The sequence below is a fragment of the Eulemur rufifrons genome, chromosome 2 (assembly GCF_041146395.1).
Source record: "Eulemur rufifrons isolate Redbay chromosome 2, OSU_ERuf_1, whole genome shotgun sequence".
Taxonomy (NCBI): domain Eukaryota; kingdom Metazoa; phylum Chordata; class Mammalia; order Primates; family Lemuridae; genus Eulemur; species Eulemur rufifrons.
Window position 1 is genome coordinate 41,992,877 of NC_090984.1, and position 24,369 is coordinate 42,017,245.

General features: G+C 49.4%; 1 protein-coding gene across 1 annotated transcript in view; it reads right to left on the reverse strand.

The window, feature by feature from the left end:
* Positions 1–649: 649 nt before the first annotated feature.
* GLDN (gliomedin) overlaps positions 650–24,369 on the reverse strand; it is a 50,034-nt gene continuing 26,314 nt past the window's right edge. The window contains exons 2-10 of the mRNA XM_069459943.1: positions 23,244–23,295; positions 16,435–16,452; positions 16,005–16,112; positions 7,466–7,612; positions 6,922–7,050; positions 4,235–4,318; positions 4,012–4,137; positions 3,662–3,812; positions 650–1,127 (exon numbers count right to left, since the gene is read on the reverse strand). Coding sequence (XP_069316044.1) covers positions 650–1,127; positions 3,662–3,812; positions 4,012–4,137; positions 4,235–4,318; positions 6,922–7,050; positions 7,466–7,612; positions 16,005–16,112; positions 16,435–16,452; positions 23,244–23,295 — 1,293 coding nt within the window. The remainder of the gene's footprint in view (positions 1,128–3,661; positions 3,813–4,011; positions 4,138–4,234; positions 4,319–6,921; positions 7,051–7,465; positions 7,613–16,004; positions 16,113–16,434; positions 16,453–23,243; positions 23,296–24,369) is intronic.

Sequence of the window (24,369 nt, forward strand, 5' to 3'; positions counted from 1 at the left end):
GGTAGGAACCTGTTTCGTTAAAAAACCTGAGTATCTAGCTGTTCCTGGATTTTGCCAATCTTAGAGCTGCAATCAGGAGCTGAGGATGATGGCCATTCTGGCGTGGCATGTGCAGATGCAAAGAAAAGCAATAAATTATGAGTAATGTGGTGCCTTAGAATCCTGAAAGGGTCAACTTTCAAGGGTATCTTTCCAAGGCATCAACTATAACTCAGCACTAAGGAATTCACTGCTCAAACAAAACTTATCAACTCAAAGATAAATTTGTTCAGCATGTGGCCAAAAAACCAAACAACAGAATCAAATATAAAATGGCAACAGAATTTCCTACAGGTAGAGGAAATCTTGCCAATCATCTCAGCTCACTATTTCATATTACCAGTGGGGAAACCAGGGCCCAAGGAGAAAGACGTAACTTGCCCAGCTGGTTTGTGGAGGAATCACCAATTATCAGCCATGTCAACTTCCAATCCATTGCTACTTCACTAAGCAGTCGGATTTTAAAGGGGGCTCACTGGCCATATAAACGCTTATATCAGGAGATTATGTTCAACATACCTGGCTACCCTTAAAGACAAGTTTTCTGTTGGAATAGAAATGGCCCCCAGAAAACATCTGAAATTTACTGAGGGGAACAAAATGCAACACATCACTGATTTAATGCTGTTGACAAAAATTGCACGGGATAAAGCATTAAATGGCCATCTTCCCATGAATATAAATGCTGATCTCTCATGTTGTATGATAACATGGCAAGAACAGACTGGGAAGTTCTTAAATCAAAGTTTGCATTGATCTGTTTCCCTCCTAACAAATCAAAGGCAAACGTTATCCTCATATCTTTGGTGTCTGTCACATAGAGGATTCCCCGGGCAATGAAGGCGTTGCCGGCCTTGGCTTTGGGGTACGTGGTATTGATGTGTTGCACCACAGAGAATGTCCTCTCATCCAGTTGTGCCACAAGAATGCTCGAGCCATCCACACTTGAAGCATAGATAATCCAAAGGCCCTTTTCATCTACAGCTAGATTGAAGTAAGTCTTGGAATTTGCAAAAAGGTATTTTCGATCAAAATACAAGGCGTTTTCAAGCTTCAGAGTTTGGGATGTTTCTTTGCCAAATTCAAATCTGAAATGTGTAAAAAAAAAAAGTAGACATGAGTCACCACTTTTGTAGTTGAAGGCAGTTTGTCAGGCTCCTCTTAAACTGAGTTAGTAGGTCTGGGGTGAGGCCTGGAATTCTGTATTTCTGACAAGCCCCAGGTAAGGCCTGTTGTGACGGTCCTTTAACAAACAATGCTGTGAGCAGCAAGGATGTAAAGGACAAGGACCAGCTTGTGCTAGCAGAAGACACAGAGAGGCAGTGGCGCGGTTTAAAGAGAACGCTCCCCTAGTCAGAATGAATTCACGTCTAAATGACCACTTACTAGCCATGTGACCCCAAGAAATTACCTTACTAATGCTTGGATGATTGGTGACCTCCTGAAATGCCCTCTCAAAGATACTTAGAGCTTCAAGGAGCTGTAAAAAGTCCAATTCTTTCATTTTAAAATGCCAAAAAAAAAAAAAAAAAAAAAGAAGAAGTGACTAGCCCACGAACCCATGAATACAAGTAAGTAGCAGAGCCAGAATTTAAACTTAAATTTTCTAACTCCAAGTTTGGGGGTTATTCCTTTACTCCATGCTGGAATTTTAAGAAAAAAAAAGTTTATAGCCTTCTAAATTAAGAAGAAAGTCACTAGTTGAGAAGAGCCATAGCAAAGTCAAGGCTGCGAAGAGAATATTCGTGTCAGGTAAGTAGCTGGATAAAATGAAACTATAGCATGAAATCCCAGGCCCCTTAGCTTCTGAAGACTGTCTGATTTGGCAGACTCTAAGCCTTAATCAGCTGCCAAAAAAAGTGAATTAGGATTCAAAAGGTACCTAACTCCAAGAATGGAAATTCTGGGACATTGAGCTAAAAGAAAAGAAAAACACCAGAGGGCGCCATTGAGCAGCGGAAGAAACATGAAGTGTGTGATTCTGTGGATGTGTATTTGAGTATAATAAACTTGAAGTTGATTCAGAAACCTTGGAGTAAGTTTGAAAAGGAACTGGAGGAGAGTGAAGGCTTGGGAAGGTCCCTGCCCATCTCAGCCCACAGGAGTTCTCCTTCCTCTGAATATCTGAAATTTAGCACGGCCGTTCGGCCCTGTCTGGTCCCGGTGCCTAGCAGCTACATTCCTTGGTAAGGCTTGTCCCTCCAGCAGGAACAGGGTCTAACTCAGGTCAGCCTCCCCTCAGCTCCCAGCCTGAGACCCGCATAGAGACGGGCTCAGCACAGGTCTCCTAACCAGTGCGTCGCAAACTTAGCTTCCTTAGAAGACACACTTCCTTAAACAGGCCAATCCTCATTCTTGGGGCTTGCTCACCCCAGAACTCCTCTCCTTCCCCCACCTTCATGTGACAATAGCCCTGTGTCACATGGCAGCAGGGAGCCACCAACTAAATGAAAAGCATCACAGGAAGGAGTGTGTCGGGGAGTGAGGCCCTGAGCGGGCAGGGGATCAGCTGTCCTCCCCTACCAGCACAAGACTCTGCCCACATGGGGTGGCCAGGGTGGTGAAGGGATGACGGGGAGTCAGGCCGTGGGGAGTGAGGGGCACGGGAGGGGAGGCTGCCTGCCATGGCCGACACCTGTGTCTAATGTGGCTGTTCTAATTGCATGTTATACGAGGAAACCTGTCCCCATCCTAACCTGAGCACACAAATGCCAAAACGGCTGTTAAAGCTGGAGTTCACTAAGGGCAGGAGGAGGATGCAGAAGAAAGAGAGAAGGGACCCAGCCTCCCTCAAGGTCATTGTTTCTTGTTTTGAATAACCAGGACCATGGCATTCGTAATACTGGGATTATGGGTTCATACAGGGGTAGCGCTGGAAGGACTCTAGTCGAGGACATGGAGACCACAGGAGGTGGTGTCTCTTGTCCAAGGCCATAGAGCAGGCAGAAGAGTTGGGACCAGAAACCAGGTGTCCTGGCTTTCAGTTCATTGTTCTCTTGATTTGCCCAGGATAACCTGCTTCTGCTGCTGGAACCCAGAGCTTGGTTTCTTTTTGAACCATAAAGACAAAACTTCTGCAATTCTCCTGGGGAGGCAGGAAGGCTCAGCTGCTGTCCTGGGCTCAGTCTACCCAGGTGACCCCTCCCTTGTCCTTGGGAAAGCAGAGGGAGGCCCCGGGAGGCCTGGATCAGGATGACAGGCTAATCTGAAGGCAGTGACACCTGACTTTGGGCTGCACTTCCTACTCTTCAATGATCCCAGTTGTGACATGAAATTCCTCACATCCAAAGTTTTTCAGGGAGCGACACCTTCAGCCAGAGGGAGCTCTGGGTCCCTTCCTCAAAGGACGAGAAAGCTGCTGCCCTTACCACTGCGAGCTTACTTCCGCCTGGCTCTGACCCTCTTCCTGGCATCCGGACCAGCAGTACATGCAGACCCCAGGGACTGCTGGCACATGGGGCTCACTCACCGTATCCTGTGATTCATTCGGCCAACAAACCCTGATTGACCTCTGGCTGTGTGCCAGCCCTATGGACATAAGGATTGTGAAAACACAGTGCCCGCCCCTAAGTAGCTCAGGAAAGCACCACACGGCGGGTGCTGCTGTGGTCCAGGGGCTCACCTCACGATGGTGTTGGAACCCCCTTTGTGGTAGTAGAGAGAGTTGTTGTAAACAGCATGCCCACAGCCGTGGAAATAATACGGGAGGTGGATGAACGTGTAACTGCCATTCAGCAGCGAGGGCTGGTCTTTGAATTCCTTCACCATGATGCCTGTGGGAGGGAAGCCAGAGAAAGCTGTTACCCGCTGTGCGGCAGTCACCGCTTGGAGTGCTGTCTAAAACAGAGAGCAATCTATTAAACCAACTAGCAGGGATTTCAGACACACAAAAGTAGAATAAGCCCAAAGGCAGGCAACAGATGAAAAATACAATTCCCACATAGAGACGGATCATCTGCCAAATGAAAGTACCTGAAAAATGTTCAGTCACCCAAATACGGTCATCACTCTTGTTAGCAGATTCTCTTATCCACGTCCCAAATGTCTCCGTAACTTTCAATACTTGCGTTGGGTTTCCGATGGAAGTGATCATGGATTCTGCCCAGAGAAGAGAAAGGAAAGTTACTCACCTGCCAGCTGTGACTTTAAGGCATCCAACTTCTGGATTTGAAAACAGGGTGCTTTGTTTCTGTACCTGCTTGTGGGGAACGGTGCTCACTGACTTTCTCATCAGCTTTTCCAGCCAAGGTGTCATCATTTGGTATGGCACATGTCTCGCCTAAAACGACAACAATAATCAGAGCAAGGCAGCTGGCGCGATTTGTGTAACTGCTGCTTTTCCTGCCTCATTCCAGACTCTCGTCCCATAAGCATCTCTTGCAACAGGCCCCCGGGTTTCTTGGTTGCTTACTTTCATGCACCCCAAGCCATATGGTTCCAGATTGCCCCCCTCCAAGCTTGGTGAATTCCCAGCAAACTTTCCGTGACCACAGTTGCTAAGATAATACAATCCCAAGAGAATGTCAGAAAAAGGGACAAGTGCACTGAACCAATCCATTCCAGCCCTCAGCAATCCAGGGGAAAGGAGGCTTGTTGACAGCTCCCTGGCCTCTTTGTCAGGTGACATCTCTGGCATGACTGCATTATTCTAGAAGGATTTTCACTCTCAAGGAAGCTGGTGGGGTGCTGTGAAGAAGCCTCAGAGATGGGGTGGTCCACTTTACCCTGTGTCTCCTGGGAGGCATCTGGAGAGGAATCACAGCGCCTCAGAGGAAGAAGGAACTAGAGGCAGTGTCCCCAGAGACGCTGGAGTCCCCATGTGACCATTTTCCCACAGTCTCTGCTTGAAGGGCTGCAGGGGCACAGGTCCTTGCCAGGTGCCTGATTCACAGTTGCTTTGAGGCTACACCTGAGCTGTGACTCATCCTCCTTGGCTTGTCAACGTTCCCCTTAAAGAAGGGGCTTCACTCAGACCCTGGGGAAGAGGTTCCTGGGGTAGCAGAAGCAGGGCGGGGGAGGGGGACAAGGTGGCCAGTGGGCAGAGGATGGGCTGTGGGCTGGACTGCAGGCGGGGCAAGGTGGGCTTTCTGGGAAAGGCCGGGCCCACCCACCTGAACAAATTCTGAGGGGTTTCAATTACCCTGTGGTTATCAGAAAGGGTAGCCTTTCTGTGAGCAGGGAAGCTCACAGAATAATCTGAAGGGGCTTTTTTTTTTCAACAAGTGAAGGGGGCCAGACCCTACATGATCATCTCCAGGCTTCTTCCTAGCAGGATGGGCCTGTGTTCTCTGAAGTCCTCGGCCACTGGAGGAGAGCAGTCTCGGGGGGCCCTTACAGCTCCCCCTCAGCAGTCCTGCTGCCTCTGGGTTTCATCTGGAATTTCCACTCAGGAAATTAAAGGGTGTTAAGGAAATGGAATTGGAGCAGGAGAGAGGGCCGAGTTCAGATGCAAATGCCTGGCAACCACGGACTCATTTCTAGGAGGCAGAGTGAAGATAATTGCCTCTCATTTAAAGCAGTTTTCACAACTTCGGGTCCAACCCCTGCCGACCCAGCCTCTTAGAAGGTAGTCCCAGCAGAGGAGACTGCTTCTCCAGGCGCAGACTGTCACTGGCTGACAGAGCCTTTGGCAAATTAGAATCCTGCAAAAGCTCAGGTCAGACCCCTCCTCTCAGGGGAAGGCCCCGCTCAGCTCGTTCTCCGAGGGAACTGCACGGAGGGCTGGTGCTAATGGACGGGGTGGCGCTGAGCACCGCCAAGGAGCAGCTCTGCCAGCGTGATAATCAGCCTCCATTGACTGCGGGGAGGATGGTGACAGATTTAAAAGCACAGATCCGCCCACTCTGACAGCTGAGTGCATGCCCCCAAAATGTCTTCCAGAAAGAACAGTGCACCAGGCAGAACTAAAGACTGTTTAGGAAAGCGGCAGTAACTTCCACAAGTCTGAAAGAAATTTCAGCCAGGATCCTCCTCCTCTCTGTTGGCCACGGAGACGCTGGCATCAAATTGTGCCTCCTCGAGCTTTAAGTGAGGTGAGAGGTCCCAGGCTGCCGCTTTGGGGAAGAAGTTCTAGCAGCACCCTATGATATGATCCTTGATTGCTAAGCAGCTTTCAACCCTGCAGCCACTCCTGCCCCACACTGGCCACTGAACAAGTCCTCTTGGCCGGCCCGAGACCAGTCAATCCTTGCCCTTGGCTCGCTGGGGACAGGTCTCCAAGTGCAACTTTCCGTCTCTGAAAGGACGATGCTCTAAGAGCTGGGGCTTGACAGTCGGGCACACCTGGGTTCAAATCCTAGCTCTGCCACTCACTAACTGAGTGAATTCGGGCAAGTCACTTAGCTCCTTGGGGTGTCAGTTTTGTATCTGTTAAGTTGGAGACAGTGATTCCAATATCGTAGAAATGTTCTGAGAATTAAATGGGCTAAGCATGTAGCACGGTGTCTGGCACTTAAAAAGTAGTGGTGGCGTCAGTAGCGCTGTGGTTACTGTCTGTGAGGAGCTAACCAATCTGAGCTTCCTCACCAACTCCTGGCATCAGCCAAGGCCCTCACTCTTCAGAGTGTCACTGTGAAAAGTTAACAGCTGCGCTTTCAGGACTGTGTCAGGGGAGAGGGATGGCGGGTAAGGCCAGGTGGAGAAACAGTCGTGATAAATGAAGGAACCAGGGGAGGGGCGGGAGGCCCAGTGGAACCGGCCCCAGTGCCCAGCCCTGGGGCAGACTGCTCAGACCTCCCATGAGCATGGTGCAAGCCAGGGACCCTCATTCTGAACTAAAACACCTTCCTGTGTTTTAAAACATCTTGTCTCAAAGCCTGGGGTGCAGCCCAAGAGTTTGGGATCATCAGTGGAAGAGGAGGGTCCCGGGTAGGGGTTGGCGACCTGAGCACTGGCCGTTGAACATGTTCGGCTGCCGAGGGCCTTTGGCTCTTCTGCCTCCAGGGGGCCCTGGAGGACCTGGGGGGCCTGGGGGCCCAGGTGGGCCAGGTGGGCCTTGGTCACCTTTGGCACCTGGAGAGAGAGAGAGAAAGGGAGAGTGGGAGGGAGAAGGGGGAGAAGGGGAGGGAGAGAGGTCGTGCTTTCTGTCAGTTGTTCTCCCAGGTGTCTCAAGTTGCTTACTAGTCCTGTTCGGGATTGTGCGGGATTTCAAGAGATATTTGGAAAAGGAGGCTTCCTTCATCCCATCCAATCCAACCATGGCTTTTAGACCTGAATTATCTATGCGACTTATTCTTAGATCCCAGATCTGGTCCTGCCCATGTGCAATAATGTACAAGTTTCTCCTTGTTGACAGCACAGAACTCCAAAGCGTGCTGCAAACACACGGCCACACGGGCCAGTAAGGAGAGAAGACGCAGAGCAGCCCTGGTACTGAACACCAGGCGGTTCTCGGGGTCCACGTGCCCCCGGAGAGAGCCCCTCTCACCTGCCAGCAGCACGTCGTTGGACACATCTCCTTTGTCTCCCTTTTCCCCCTTCTGCCCCGGAGGGCCCTCGTTCCCCGGTGAGCCCAGTTCGCCGTGGTCTCCCTTTTCTCCCTTTTCCCCTGGATTTCCTGTGGCTCCAGGTAGCCCTGACAAAAAGAATGACACGTTAGCCTGCTGTGCAAGAAATTCTGGCACAGCATTTTATAATACTATACATTGTTCTTTACAAACCAAACACATAACCCTTCGTAACCATTTCTGGGTAGCAGCATGGCCATAAGCTCAGTAAAGAATAGTATTCCCAGGGGCTCTGCTGGAATGTGTGCAGAGACATTTGGCCGAGGCCAGCAGGTTGGAGAGATGAGTGAGCCACAACACAGCGACAGCAGAAAGAAGGTAGGGAAGGCCTAAGTAGCAGTCTGGCACCGTGACACTCAGAGGGGTTCGGGTGGTGCTAGAACAGTGGGTGTCATCTACGCTATTTAGTTTATTTCTCACAACATACTGGAGTTGTAGGCTGGGCAGTTATCCTTGCCCCTATTTTACAGAAGTTGAAACTAAGGCCTATCGTGGTTATAACAGATGCTGCTAAGTGAGCAGCAAAGGATGTCTGATTCCATCTCTAAGGCTCTTTTCTGTGACCTTCCAATGCAAAATGCTTTTAATCACAATAGCAAAACAGGTAAAGTTCCTCTAGGATAACCATTACTAGGGATGGTGTAAGTGTGAACAAAAGGTAGTGGGTGCAATTTCTGCTTCTGTTCATGGGGCACTGCCATCCTCTGCCACACAGCTAGAAATCAGTCAGGGTCTAAGGAATAGCTTGTGTCAGCCTTGGACCAGGGGCAGCGCAGGGACCCTCGGTTTGTCCCAGCTCACGGCGGGGAGGTAGTTCCCAGCAGCACAGGGAGGGGGAACCCAAACGGAGCCTGCCAAGCTCACTAAGGTGAGGAGACCAAAATCAGAGTTTGGGAGATGGAGGTGGCTGGAATTTGCAAGACAGAACAGCAGAGGAGAGCAGTGGAGAAAGAGCCCTGCAGATCCGCAGGGGGCTCCCTTCCGTCTGCGGCTGAGTGACGCCCTGCACAGGGGGACTCTACAGAGCCAGGAGAGGAATTCACAGTTCACTAAAAAATGATCAGAGCTCACACAATGAAAAGTTCTCGTTCCTACCAGTCAACATGGAGAGATCTCATAAAATAATGGGGTATTTGGTAGAGCCCTTGGAAGAGTCTTGTCTTGAGCCCCAGGGTAAAGGCTGCTGGGGACACATCATTACAAAGCTCAAAAACAAACGTCATTCAGCAGGAGCAAACTCCTCTGCAAGTCATTTAACTGCCTGCCAGAGGAGAGTGCAAAATTCAAATCATTCAGTTAATGTAATTCAGCGTGTTCACAATTTAAACGAGAAAAATCATACGATCATCTCAATGGATGTAGAAAAGGCATTTGATAAAATTGAGCACCCATTCTTAATAAAAATTCTCATCAAACTAGGAATAGAAGGGAACTTCTTCAATCTGAAAAAGGGCATCTAAAAAAAACCTACAGCTAACATCATCCTTAACAAAGAAAGACTAAATGCTTTCCCCTAATACTAATAGCCGGAACAAGACAAGGGTATGATCTCACTTTATTTAACATTCTACTGGAGGCCCTAGCCAGTGCAATAAGGCAAGGAAAAAGTAAAGGCATACAGATTGGACAGGATAAATTAAAACTGTCTTTACTTGCAGACGACATGATTGTTTATATAGAAAATCTCAGGAATCTATTAAAAAGCTAGTGGAACTCATGAGAATACTGTTTTAATGGGTCCCTGAGAGGGGAAATGATTGCCTCAATATTGTACAAAGATATTGCCAGATATGGATCAATTAACATGATACCCTGCCTCAGGGAATAGTTGCTTATTTTGATAACAGCCCCCTGGGAGATATTGTGCAGCAGAGAAACTGCTCAAATTTCTCTGTTGGCGGAGATTCCAGTGATGGGGAGGTTGTCACATCACAACATAGCACTGCTTGTATTCAAATCCTCTGTGCTGCCGTGAGTCCATTAGTCCCTAAAACATAATTCTGGAGCGCTGAGCACCTTTGATTTACCCCAGAGGAGTAATAAATATTCAAAATGGTTTCTGTTCTTTCAATATTCAAGGGACTGTCCGCAGACCATCCCAAGCAAGACAGCAGTGCATGAAAGAATCTCAAAGTGTTGATTATAGTTAGAAAGTGTAGTGAACAAAGAAACATTTGCTAGATTTCAGCCAATATTTTTAAAAAACCTTAGGGAAAACCATAAAATTCAGCTAGAGCTGGGAGTCAGAAGCCCCAGGGTCCTCAGGGTGCCGGCAGGGCTGGGGTGCCGGCCACCCTGACAGAAGAGCTGGGGGACTCAGTGGAAGAGGATGGGGGGGCTCCATTGTCAGCACCTGCTCTGCTGTGGATTCAGTAGTAGGGGGGTCAAATCATGCCTCCCAGGGGGTCCGGGCTCATAATGCATCCCTCACAACAGCACTGAAAACCCAGAGCTCCGGGCCGTCCCTGCCCCCTCACCGGGACATCTGGCTGGAAAGTGGTTAGCTCACTTGAGAAGAGGCCTTCTGTGGGGCCCTCCGCATGAGAAGACGTTCTTTTGTCAGTGTTTTAAATAGGCAATTTGGTGCATTATCTGAAGGAGACAAAAGATGAGAACGTTGCCATAGAGTCCAGCCAGCACAATGCACCAAGTGTAACTGGTACCACGGAAAGGTCTCGCGGGACCCAGATTTAGCAGTGCTCAGTGAAATGCTATCTGCCCCTTACTTCGGGGTTTTCTTTTTCAGGCATTTATTCTAGTCACACACAAAAAAGCCTTCTGCATCATCATCTGATGCCCCTTTTCTTTCTTTAATTCCTTTCTCTTATGCCTTTTTTTCCCCTTAAAACAGCCGTATGTGAAATAAGGAAATGTTCCCCCAGTCATGCAGCTGCCGTGGTGCAGCCCCCACATGGCAGGTATTTAAAGCTATTAAAGGCCTTTGCTTGAGGATGTATTTTGACTCTTCTCTGGGGTGTGCATTACCGTGTCTCAGCGTTCATTAAGAAAGAGTGGGGGCGTTCTGACAAAGGTGATGGTTGGCAAAGGGCAAAGGTAGACTGGATGTAGGCAAAACATCCCCATCCTTTCTTCATGAGCCTCCCCTCATCTTCGTTGGTAAAATCACCGTGGCCATGCACCGGCTGTGGTATGTCGTATATCGGAACTAAAACACCACCTAATTGCGGTTCACCGTCAGAGGACCGATGCATGGCATTTTCTACCCTGCCCTCATTCAGGGAAGGTCAGGGTTGCTAACCATGCACAGTGACACTATGACACTATGTGACCCGGACCCTGGCGTTGTTTGTCCCGTGACCCCTGGCTGGCTTCGAGTCAGCACATTCTGCTAGAGAAGAGAGGCCAGATTCTGCCCACCGAACTCGTGCGCTAGAAGCGGCTCTCTGCTATTTTTCTTCCCTGGTATCGCCCACTCAAAACAAACAGTTGCACAGCATTACAGTTTGGGGTTGTGTGCTATCTCTGGGCTGGGGTCAACGCCATCATCTTCGCCACGGGGGGTGAGGGAGGACGTTTTATTTTTGGCAGTACCATCTGCCGCTAAGGCGGGGGAAAGGGGGCCAGGGGGTGTCACACAAAACCCAGTCCCGAGACACGAATAAGGAGGAGGGCTTTTATCCCTGTTTTTCATGAGGATTTGGTTTTCAGAGAAGACACTGCAGCATTAACTCTTAAGTGAGAAAACGAGAGACAGATGGAAAGAAAGAAAATGCTTGATTTTGAGGCAACAGAATGTCCTATTTCATAGAAGATGCTAGTTGCACAATTGACAACATTTAAGTCTCATTCTTTTTTTTTGGGGGGGGGGGTCTCCCTGCCCCAGGAACTTGTAAGGCAGATTAAGTCTCTTTCAGTTCCAATTCTTCTCTCCGAATCTAAGTCAGTGTTTTCAAACAGATATAGGACATTTCCACTTAGGTTTCCTTTTGGTCTAAAATAAAGTTTCCTCTTCCCCAGTTTTAAAAACAACAACAATAATAGCTAACACCCATATAGCACTTACTATGTGTTGAGCCTTATGCTAAGCACTTTCTATATATTAACTCATTTAATCTTCCCAATAACACTGTGAGGTTGATACTGTTAATATTATTGTCCTTATTTTATAAATAAGAAAACTGTGGCACAGAGGGATTAAGGAACTTGCCCAAGGGTGCACAGCTAGTAAGTGGCAGAGCCAGGACCCAAAGCAAGCCATCTGGCTCTGGCTCCATGCTATTCCCCACCATTAACCTTAGCATTTCTAAGGTCAGAAACCAAGAATCTTTGATACTTCAATCTCCTGGAAACAACAATTAGGCGAGAGATCTTAAGCTCTGGCTTGATCGGGTTAGTCTTTTGCTCAGGAGCCCGCAGTGGCTCCTGGTTGTCTCCTGCATGTGTGGAACTCAAACCCCTGGCCCGACGTTGAAGGCCATTAGTCCCTAGCGGCATCTAGCTGGGATCCCCACTAGTCCCCCCCAGGGTGGCCTCATAACTCGTGAGCCTTCTCTCCCTGCCATGCCTGCCCCACGTCCCCTCTACTTATTCCCAAGATGTTGACCCCTCCTCTGTCGCTTGTCCTTTACACTTAGTCCTGCTGCACACTCCATCCTCCACACACGGTCCTGCTTGTTCATCACCTGCACAGTGCAGTTTAGCTTTTTCTTCTGGCGGTATTGCCTGCTGTGAGGTATAAAGCAGTCTCCCAACCAGAACAAATAGCTATCGGGTACACGCTGAGTGTAAGGTCTATCTTCTCTTTCAGCTGAATTGTATGCCCTTATAGACAGACACTAGTTCTATTCTTCTCACTCATGCATTCATTCATCTAGTCATTCCTTCTTCACTCATCAATTATTTATTGAGCCTTAGCCGGGTCCTGGCTTAGAGCTGTGATGAATAATAAAATCTGTAAAATGTAGTCCCTGCCTTGATGCACAAACATCCTAGTGGAGTATTTCAGACTAGAACCCACGTTAGAGTTGTTGCAACCCAACCTCCTCAGTCTATATGGGAAGGTCAGTCGAGGATTGAGGCAGGTGCTCTGTCTTGAAAGCAGGGAACAAGAGGCACAAAATCAACTGTCTTTGTTACCAATTGAACTGTGTGTTCTCGCAAATATCCTGCAGGCCTCTCTGAAAGGCTGGAGCCCTCCCAACTCGCCCAGGGAGACCCAGCTTTGGCGCTCAGCTTGGAGGGTATCTGAAGCCCACGACCAGCGACAATTACCTGCACCGGCCCTGGAGGCCCCGGTTCCCCTCCTGTTTGCTCCTGCTCTTTGCACCTGCGATAGCCCCGCTCTCACAACTCCACCCGAGCCCTGCTAGCATGGAAGTTGAGTGTCACTGTAGTTAAGAGCAGGGCTCCAGGAGTCAGAGGGACCTGGATTCAAGTCCTGCCTCCTCCACTTTATTAGCTTTTGACATTAGGCAAGTTATGTCCATTCATTCAACAATGAATTTGCTGTGCTCCTTCACTGGGCGTTCTAGGCACTGGATGTAGGGACTAAGCAAGGAAGACATGGCCTGGCTCTTAGACCTCACCCCCCACCCAGGGAGTCAGACCATCAGCACGTCAGGGAATGAGCACCACGAGGTGACTTCAGGGAGGGACAGATGTTTGGAAAGAGAGCAGGGGAACAGAGTAGGTGAGGCAGGGGCTGACACGGGGGCTGGGGAGATGACATCTGAGCGGAGATCTGCACCCGGGGAAGGACCAGCCCAGGGAAGGGCAGGGAGAGGGCATCGTGCGGAGTAGTACAGCAGTGCAAAGGCCCTGGGGCAAAAGTGGGCTGGCCTGTTTGAGAAACAGAATGATAAGTGTCTTCCTCTGGAAAAAATATGGCCCAAAACAATATCCATCCCTGAGGGGTTGCTGTGAGGACTCAGTGAGCTAAGTACACAGAGCTCAGTAGAGTGCCTGGGGGTAAATGCTAGCTGTGTATTATTGTTCAGAAGATTGTTGAGACAGGGCACATCCTACCCTCACTGAGTCCCTGTCTCTGTGGAACACAGTCCCTTTTTCCTTTTTTTGGAAACAGCGCTTGTTGTTCCTTCTTTCTGGAATGCACACCCACACCTCCCCTCCCCAACCCCGCCTGGCAAACCACTAATGATCCTTTAACTCTCTGCTTAAATAATGGCGTTTCCTCTGCCAGTCTCGACCCGGTCCCTGCGTGAGACCCTGCAGTGCCTTCCTGGAGCTGGCTGCCCACCTGAGGGCTCCGGAAGTGGCTGGCGCTGCCTCTGGCTTCACCTGGCTGCATGGCCCAGGCTTGCCCGTGTGCGCCCTGCCTCCCCCCGGGTGTCCCTCCCTGCTCCGCCCACTTCCCACACCCTCCCTTCCTGTTACTGCATCTCATGGCACCCTGTCCTTTTCCTTCAGGCACACGTCTCCTGTTGAGACCGTAGATGTACCTGATTGTTGGCTATTAATGCTGGCCTCGCCATCAAAGATGGCAAGTTCCAGAACAGGGGCTGCATCTGTTTTGTTTCCCCACTAGCACTTGAAACCTGCTCAATAAATCTTTGTCGATGAATGTCCCCACCCTCTCCTGGCCGTCCCCTCCCCCCGCTGCTCAGTCCCCTCCTCACCCCCTTCTACCTGGTCCCTAGATGCTGCAGCACCTCAGGGCTGTGCCCAGCCCCTCCCGAGTGACTACGCCCATGCCACATGCCCCTTTGCTCCCTAATGCAGGTCTCTAGCCCTGAGGTACCCCGATCTCTTCTCCTGGATGGCTCAAGGCACATTCCACACTGAGCCACAACTGTCTCCCTGAACCTGAGCCGGAGCAGGGCTCCCCACCTCGGGGGAGCAGCTCATCCGTCTATGCCTCGGGCAGGACAGGAACCTCCGAGTCAGTGTTGGTGCCGTCCTGCCCCTTACCCCTCATGTCTGCCCTCCACCAGGACTGCTGGTTTCACCCTACACACCACTCAGCTCTACCCCACCGCCTTCCCTTCAGCCTGCCCGGCTCCCTGCTCCAGCTCCCCGTGCTGGCTCCATGGCGTCCAGGGCACCCTTCCTCCCCTCCCCTCCCCCGACACAGCTACAGAATGGAGCCCAGCTCCCCTCTGCAGCCCTGCTGACCCTGGTCCCTCCTCCCTCGGCCTGCAAGTGCTGAGTAGGAAGGGAATCATCCTGGGGCTCAGGCCCGCTTCCCCTGGCCTGGGACAAGGACCCCCTACGGGGGCCCTCTGTGACTCAACCTCCATCCTCAGTATCAGTCTAGGTTCTGACCCCAGGAGGCCTTCATCACCAGGAGATGGCTGCAGAGGAGGGTCCGGGTCTTTGCTGCAGTTCCTATGATCTCCCGGAAACCGCGGACCAAGGTTGCCCTCCATGATAAACAGAATCCAATCCCTTCTCCCTCCTCTGCTGCTGGCCCTGCTCCAAGCCTCCTCCCCTCCTCTGGCCTCCCTCAGCGCAGTGGCCAGGCCACCCTCTTTCGGACACAACACTTTGGGCATGGCTCTGCTCTGCTTCAACCCCCCATCTGGCTCCAAGTACAGACTGCAGTTCCCAGCATGCCCAGGGCCGACCTGATTTGGCCTGGCTACCTCTCTCAAGTCCACCACCTTAACCGCCATCCTCTGTCCAGCCAGCCTGCCCCGCCTGCTGTGCCTCCAATTCTCCGGGTAGCCTAGACTCACGTGCTCTGCCCCCAGGCACCCACGACTCCCTCTCTCCCCTCCCCCAGATACTTGCTCCAAAGTCCCTTCTCAGGGAGGTCTTACCTGGCCTCCCAATCAAAAATTACTGCCCCGGCTCTCACATGTATTTCCTATCCCCTCTCTCCACTGATTTTTCTCTTTAGCACTTGTCACCATGAAACAGACCATGCCATCTACTTATTCATCTTACTTCCCTGTCTCCTCCAACTAGAAGGTGAGCTCACCAAGGCAGGGCCTTTGTCAGCCCTTTCATTTCTAGATCTCCGGTGCTAGAACAGTGCCCGCCACATGAACATGTGTCCCATAAATGCATGAACTTCTCCTTTGCTGTGCCCCCCGGGGTTGTAGGCTGTGTGCTGAGCACATCTCAAGCCTTTTTGAAAACCACTCCTTTCCCACCTGCCCCCTGCCCCCCAGTCTGCCCTCGTCGTACTCATTGCTGAATCCTCAGGACTGGATCACATTTTTGGAGACTTCCCAGGATAAGCGAAACGTCTGCACACTGACAGTCATCATCATGCTCTGCCAATGCTCATTTATAATTATAATTATTACCCTACACGAACGATCCATTACGGCCCTGTAATTCCAGCTGTAATTGCTGGCTTTCAGAGGACAGAGCTGGCATGGACTGTGTGTGCCCATTTTTGCCACGGCTGTCCCCTGCCCCATGAGCGGGTAGGCCTTGCCAAGTGGCAGAGGTGCCCAACAACGGGTGCCCCATCCAAAATGCAATCGTGGAGATGAGCAACATGGAAAGTAATTAGAAGAGTTGCCAAAATACCCATTTTTCCTCTTTTTCCATTTGCTCCTTTTTCGCCTTTTGGACCCTGGGGACCAGGTTGTCCGTCTGATCCATTGTGTCCTGGTAACCCACCAACTCCTGGCGGTCCTGCATCAAAACACAGAAGCGGGAACATTTTTAAAAATCTTCGCTGAAGTTACTGTGATTTCCTTCGGCCAGTGAAACCGAGCAGGCATCAGTGCTTTTTCCACAGGCTCTCCCACCTCTTCCCTTCCCTCCCCGTCTGGAGCAGCGCCAGCTGGGGGGATGCTGACGGCAGGTCTGCACGTCAGAGGGGCATGGAAGGAGAGGGACACGGCCAGGGCTGCCTCCAGGCTGTGTCCCCTCCCCCCCCTTGTCCTTCCAGGGATCCTGAGGATCCAGTCACCCACGGCCTCCCTTTGAACTAGAAAAGCCCCTGGGCTCTTACCTGGTGGGCCAGGTGGTCCTGCAACAGACAAAGAAATTTAGATGATAAATCATGGGTGAGAGAAAGACAAACCAGCGCCACAACCCAAAAAAACACAGAGCACCGTCCTGCCCCTTAAGATGTCCTAATTATCCACCGACCCTAAGGAACTGATCTCACACCTTTTATTTAGAACTCATTATATTTGCCCAAAAGATCCTTAAAAACAGGTCACCAAAGACCCATTTGCCAGTCAAATCAATTTGCTTAAGTTTCAATGGACCTAGAATAATTTCTGAGCTGGCTTCATGATAGATTCCTAACTTGGTTATCTCTCAAGCAGTCCACCTGATTAACGCAGGGCCGGTAACAATGCAGGTGCGCACTAGCGCCGCCCCGGCACAAGGTGTCAGCACACGGTGGTGCTGTCACGAGAGCGGCCCTGAATGCCCCTGTCCAGCCGGCTTGTCTCCTCTGGGCTGCTGAGGGGGGCTGGGAGCAGGAGCGGGCTGGCTGGATCTCTGTTTCGTGGCATACAATAGCCTGAGAAAAATTGAGGGCCCAGATCAGGTAACAAATACCTTCCCTAGTATGTAATTACCTGAGGATCTAAGGGATTCAGACAAATCATTTACACATAACCAAACAAAATGATTTTGCTTCCACAAATGGGAGTGTCTAATTATCAACTATCCTATTTGAGCACTCAGATAAGCTAATGAGGTTGTAACATGAGCAACTGAGTTCCTTTTCTTTCTCTAGACCACATATAACGATTACCAGAGTCGGAATGGAAAGGTCTTCCTGTAAATCCAAGCCTGTGACCATTCAGAGAACCAGCATTTACTAAGCACTTACTGTGTACGCCAAACTCTACCAAGAAATCTCAGTCCCTGTGTCTGCTGTGTTGACAGTCTCTGTGGGGCAGGGGGACTCTCTGAAACCGCAGTGCAATGTGGGAGAGCTGCAGTGAGTCCTGGGGCAGTGTGGCACACAGCCATCTGAGAAGGACAGAGCCTGGAGCTCAGGCACTGACTAAATGACAGCGCTAGGGTGGCAGCAGATGAGGGCCAGCACTCCGAGTGGGGGCAGCAGGAGCAACGGTGCACAGGGGAGGACTTGCAAGGTCCAGGGCGGGGGAAGGAAGAGGACCGGCCGAGCTGGAGTGTGTACAGATGAGGCTGAATAGGGATTTGGGTGGGGTGGGTGGCAGAAGAGCTTGAATGCCAAGCCAAGAGGTGTAGAACGTATCTGTGAGCAGGAGGGAGTTACAATAGGTTCTTAAGCAGGGGGGTGATGCTGTGAAATCAGCGTGGATTTGAGATCCTCTTTGTAGCTGGAAGTTGAACGGAACTCAGTGGAACGAGATGAGAAAGACAGAGACACACACACAGGGAGAGAGAAGCAGAGAGATGGAGGGAGTGACAGAGAAACGCCCAGAGGGTCTTTGTAGTTAGAATCAGTGACAAGGTTGTGGATAAATGTGGTGACTGTAGAGCTGTAGAGAAAGCTAGAAGTTCTGCAGGTATTTCAGCAGGATGAGCAAGACTCCATGTCTGATGGGCAGGAGGCAAAGGAGGATGCAGGTCCACAGTACCGGTGGATGGAGGCTATTTTGACAGACGTGGGGACTCTTGGAAGGACAGGTGATTGGGGGTGTGCTTGCAACACAAACAGTCCTACTTCAGGCAAAAATAATCTGTTGAAAACAGATTTGCAATCTCTTAGAGTGAGTATAGCCTGTGGCTGTAGGACTTTACCACCAGGTGGTGCACATGTCTTGGAAAGGGGGTGATGGACAGTTAACAGAGGTCAGAGGAAATCGGTCATCATTTCCAAGTGCAAATGGAGTCAAGTTCAGATGTGCAGATTGGTAGGAAGATAATTTGCCTGTAAGACATTAGACTTGGCTGTATATAGTGGGTTTCAAGAGTTCCCAGGATAGTCCAATGACGACGTCCATGCAGCGGGACTGCTGGTGAGAGTGCCTGGCTGAAGCTGTGTATTTAGGACACACCAGCCATGGCCAAGGGTCTCACCATGGTGACATGTTTAGATCAGGGTTTCCTGAAAGAGCTCCACTGACACCGTATGGTTAAAGGTCCTAGCATACGAACCCACAGAATCACCAGCAATGCTTGCTAAAAGCAGATACCTGGGCCCCATCTGGTGATTCTAATTCAGTTTGCATTTAAAGTGAGGCCCAGGAACCTGCATTTTCACCAAGCACCACAGGTGACTGGGATGCAGATGGTCACAGGCCCTCTAGTTTGATGTGAAATTTTCTGGGAAAATAATCGGTCACCATCAGCAGATCCTTAAAGGGGTTCATGACCCTAAAAAGGTTCAGGGCGACTAGTCTCATGGCAAAAGTAAAAAGCCTGGGCCAGACTCTGGGGACGGAGGAAGGAAGAGGGCGATGCCCCGTCTGGAGGGAGGCCAGCGAGAAGAGGCAGCGGGAAAGAGAGAGTAGTAGAGACACACGGGAGAGGAAACCCAGCAGGGCTACCGTCCTGAGGCTAAAGGAGAAGAGAGTTTCAGAGGAGTAGGAATGACAGCCCCAAGCAGCTCAGAAGTCAGGGCAGCATAAAACAACCTGAGGCGCAGAGAGCTACAGTGATGGTGGGATGTCCTGGTGTCCTCTCTGCCTGACAGCCTTTTTCTCAAGGGCCCCTCACACCTCAAGTCTCACGATGTGTGCCAGTTGGGCATTTAGAAAGCCATTTTTCAGGACGTTTCCTTAGCTCCTGCCCTTCCTCCCCTTCTTGAATACCAGGCCCGTAAGGAATACCTGTGGACATCCATGTTCCTGCTGATGGTGTGCTCAGGGCTGGTGTCCAGGGCCTGCCACCAGTGAAGGTGCACAGAGCTCCACCTCAGAAGGGGGCTCCATGCTTGGGTTTAATGCCCTGCAGTCACCGTCTAGAAATTCTTAATTCTCTTATCTTCAGATCCATGTCTTGTAAGTGAAGTCCGGTGGGTCAACGGGACATGCACGGAGGGCTTGGCGGTCCTGCCTCCCCAGGACAAGTCTCCCGCTGCCGGCTCCCTGCCCCGTGATGTGTCCTCCATGCTCCCTGCCCCGTCAGGAACTGCTGCCACCTCCTCCCAGGGAAGCCTGGGTACAAGTGCGGGGAAGGCAGGGCTGAGGTGTCCTGACTGCCAGAATCACAGGGCGGGGACCCCTACTATCTTGCCCCATGACTATTCCATGTCTCGGGGGCATGGCATTAAGTAGCAAATAAAAAATCCCACCATAACAGGTCAAGGCCATGGAAAAAAGAAAAAAGGCTTTTTCCTGCCTTTTTAGACAAGAGACCCTGCATTTTCCTTTTGCACTGGGCCCTGCAAATTCTGTAGCTCGCTCTGACTACACCTACCCCACACTCCTAACCAGAATTGATTAGAATTGGGTGGATGCTTGATGGGAGCTGAGCCACTTAGGTATTTTTTTCTCCTTGAAATCTAAAATTGGCCTCCAGTGCTCCTAGTTTTGTAAACCTGAGATCTGTGGACGGCCCAGCACAGTAAAAATATGTCAGTCTGCAGAGAGAAATGCCAATTCCAGTTAGTAGCAGCACACCAGAAAAGAGTGACATGAGGCCATGCTCAACAGCATCCATGACCCTCTACCGATGTTTGCCTGGGTATAGGGCGAGACAGTAGTGACAAGTGCTATCACAGGATTAGTGTCCCCTGGCTGCAAGGAGAACGGGCACTATGGATCTGAAGCACGTCTGCCCCAGTGAGCAGTTCAACAATGCGATGGTTTAGACTTTTTCCAACAAGTTCATATGTAAAGGATAACCCAAGAACACGCCATCTTTAAGATACTTGCTCTTCCAGAAGATATGTTTCTGGGGTCCCAAGGAAATCTTGGATCAGGATTAAGACCCAGAAAAACATCTGTGGTTTGACAAACTCTGTACTAGCAAAAACCTAACTACTCTAGCTAGGGAATTACCCTACTATTCACCTGAGATGTCATGGGCTACAGAGCATCGGTCCTGATCACCATAGCAACCACAGCTGAGTCAAGGAAAAGGAACAGGAGCAGGATTTCACAGTCATGGCTGGACTAGCCTCAAGTTAAGAGCACCTGCTTTTTCACAGATGACTCCGGTGTAAAGCTGGAGCTTGTTCCCAGGCCCCAAGCCCAGGTTCTGCCCTGGGGAACCTTCCTGCCAGGCATCCTCTCGGGGCTCTGGACCAAGGCTCTCTGCCAACCCCCCGAAGTTGCCCAGTTCAGCCCTGGGTCCTGTCACTCCCTGTGCCGTCCCCTTCCCCCACCCCCAATCCAGGCCGTGTGGGCTACCCCACAGCATCTCCTTGCTTTGCAACCTGTACTTTTCACACCTGATTTTAATTGAAGAACTTTCCGTGTAAAAGGAGGCCCAATTTCAAGCTGGCATGAAAGGAAAAGGTGCTGGCTTTTGAAAAGCATTTTGAGGTGCCAAAGAAAAACCTACTCAACCCATTTCCAGCGTGGATGCGATGCCCCGCTCCCCGCCAATCTCCCCTAAGTGGTCTCAATAGCTGCGTCCCACGCATTCGCTGCACAGCCTGGCTCTCAGGCCCATCACTATAAAAATCAAAAAGGAAGAGGCTTTTCCTGTGCCTCTCAACAGGCTTTTGTGCCTGTAATTCCATCCATCCATTTCTCTAGCACTCATTACTGTCACACGTAACTCTGAAAAGGGACTTCCAGAGATGGAAGAAAGATGCTTAAGCCACAAGAGTTTCAGAATAAAGGACCAAGCTGTTCTGAAGATATTTAGTTTTCTGAGAGGGCTGAAATATGACTTGAGTCATTCAATTAGCATTTCCCAAGAAGCCACAGGATTATAGTTTTTCTCTCTGAGGCCAAAATAAGTACATGAGAGTCAGACTTGGATTTGTGGTTCCCGAGGGAAACTTCTTTCTTCCCAGGTCACGACCTCTGTCCACGCACTCACATAAATCACAGGTTTATTCATTCAACAAACTCACATGGTGCCCCTACTGCGTGGCAGGTAAGAGAAGGACTGGGGAGAGCACTACAGGATGAGGGCTGGGTGTCTTACAGCCCCATACCTGGTGCCCAGGGCTTCTCAACACTGTGCCGCTCTAACAGGGCCTGCCTGGGGACGGACACAAGCTGAGAGGTCCAACAAAAGCTTCAGATGGCTTCAAAGTCTTATTTTTATGTTTTAAAGTCCGGGAGCGCGGCTCACCCTCCACAATATACAGTCAGGCTTTCGGATCTTCCGGGTCCCCAATGGCAAATTCAACCAACCGAGGATGGAAAATATTTTTTAAAAATCAAAAACATAAAAAATAATAACACAGGCCGGGCTCGGTGGCTCACGCCTGTAATCCTAGCACTCTGGGAGGCCGAGGCTGGTGGATCGCTCAAAGTCAGGAGTTAGAGACCAGCCTGAGCAAGAGCGAGACCCCGTCTCTACTAAAAATAGAAAGAAATTATATGGACAATTAAAATATATATAGAAAAAATTAGCCGGGCATGGTGGCAAGTGCCTGTAGTCCCAGCTACTCGGGAGGCTGAGGCAGCAGGATTGCTTGAGCCCAGGAGTTTGAGGTTGCTGTGAGCTAGGCTGACGCCATGGCACTCACTCTAGCCCGGGCAACAAAGTGAGACTCTGTCTCAAAAAAAAAATAAATAAAAAATAATAATAATACAACAATAAAAATAAAACAATAATAATAATGTATTGTTTTGACAAGTTTAAATGCCATGTAAACAATACTACTTACATACTGTTTACATTGTACTAGGTCTTATAAGTAGTCTAGAGATGATTTAAAGTATATGGGTTATTGTACTTTGGTTATATGCAAATACTGCACCATGTTATATAAGGGACTTGAGCACCCATGGCTTTTGGTATCTTCAGGGGTCCTGGCACCAATTCTCCGTGGATATGAAGGGACAACTGCACTGTTTTAGTGTGAGCATAATTTCCCCGTTTCCCTGGAATGCTACACCACCTTCAGCGAGGCAGGAAATGTAGTGTCTGAAATCAGGTTCTGTAGGCTCATCCTTGGCCTGGCCAGAGCCTTCCTTGGCTTGGGGGACAATGATGGGTGGCTGCATCAGGGTCTCTGTTTTCCCTAGTCCCCACCTTCCAAAGGGGGGCAGGAGGCGGCCTCTCCCTCAGGTGAGATACTGGACTCTGTCTGACTCAGGCTAGATAATCATCTCCAAACGACACCCCTCCTCGGTCACTTCCCTTCCCCATCCAGCAGCTATTCCTTGTCCCAATGCTCGATATGCATCCTGGTCAGTTCTCTTCCTCCTTTCTGTGTGTTCCTGATCCGTCAAGTGCAGGGGGCAGGGTGACACCAACGTCCAGTCCCTCTGACACACGGTCCACATCACGTGGAGGACTCGTCAGAAAAAGTACCTTCCTGACTACTTAGCTTCCCGTTCACGCTGTATGTACAACGTAGGGAAATAACTACTTCTGATAAGAGAACTCTACTCCGATAAAAGAACTCTGCCACTTAGCAAGGTCTTTTCCCTTCTTTCCTTTCCCTTTTTAATACTAATGGGAATAAGGAAACCATCTATGGCCCTGGTTCAAGGTTCCACACGTTTCTAATTACCCACATCCTAGTTATTTTCCATGGCTATATTTCTATGGCAACACTGAAAATATTATTTTTCATAATTATAATGGATCTTTAGCTCACTAAAAACATCTGGTAAAAATAAACCAACATGTATTTTTTAGAATATAAACTGTTCGTAAGTGTTCAGTCTGCCACTGGCCTTTTGGCTAGCACACGCGGTCCCTGTGAGCGGCTCTCGGCAGCGGTGGCTTGCCTACCTGTCAGGCAGATGCCCTTGGTGCTGTTGCACAGGTCCACCATCACTCGCACCTGCAGGGGAGACAGGGCGATTAGGAACACACAGCAGCAGCAGCGAGCCCTGGACTTGCCCTTTATTCAGACAAGCAGAAAACGATCATAAAAATTCACTAAGTAACTTTAGGAGAACATGCAGAATTCCAAGGAAAATACAGTCATGTGCCACATAAGGACGTTTCAGTCAACAACAGATGCATGTGTGATGGCAGTTCTATAAGATTATAACGGAACTGAAAAATTGCACATCATAGCACAATGTATTACTCACATGTTTGTAGTGATGTGGTATAAACAAACCTACTGCACCGCCGGTCATAAACAGCATAGCACATATAATTACATAAAGTACATATTTGATCATGGTAATAAATGACTGTTACTAATTTATGTATTTACTGTACTTATACTTTTTTAAATGTTTTAAATTTTTCCAGCTGATACCTTGATTTCACTATACTTTTTAATCGTTAGAGTGTATGCCTTCTAGTTATAAAAAGGGTTATCTGTAAATCAGAGTTAGGCAGGTCCTTCAGGAGGTAGCCAGAAGAAGGCATTGTCCTAGGAGATGACAGCTCCATGCATGCTATTGTCCCTGCAGACCTTCCAGGGGGACAAGCTGTGGTGGTGGAAGACAGTGATATTGATGATCCTGATGTTAATGTTTGTAGGCTAATGTTTGTGTTTGGGTCTTAGTTTTTATAAAAAAATGTTTAAAAAGTAAAAGAAAAATTTAAAAATAGAAAAAGCTTAAAAAATAAGAATGTAAAGAAAGAAAATATTTTGTACAGCTATACAATGTGTTTGTTTTAAGCTAATGTTATTACAAGTCAAAAAGTTTAAAAAATGTTAAAGTTTATAGAATAAAAATGCTACAGTAAACTAAGGTTAATTTGTTATTGAAGAAAGAAAAATATTTCTTATAAATTTCATGTAGCCTAAGTGTACAGTGTTTATAAAGTCTACAGTAGTGTACAATAATGTTCTAAGCCTTCACATTCACTCACCACTCCCTCACTGACTCACCCAGAGCAACTTCCAGTCCTGCAAGCCCCATCCATGGGAAGTACCCTATACAGGTGTACCAGT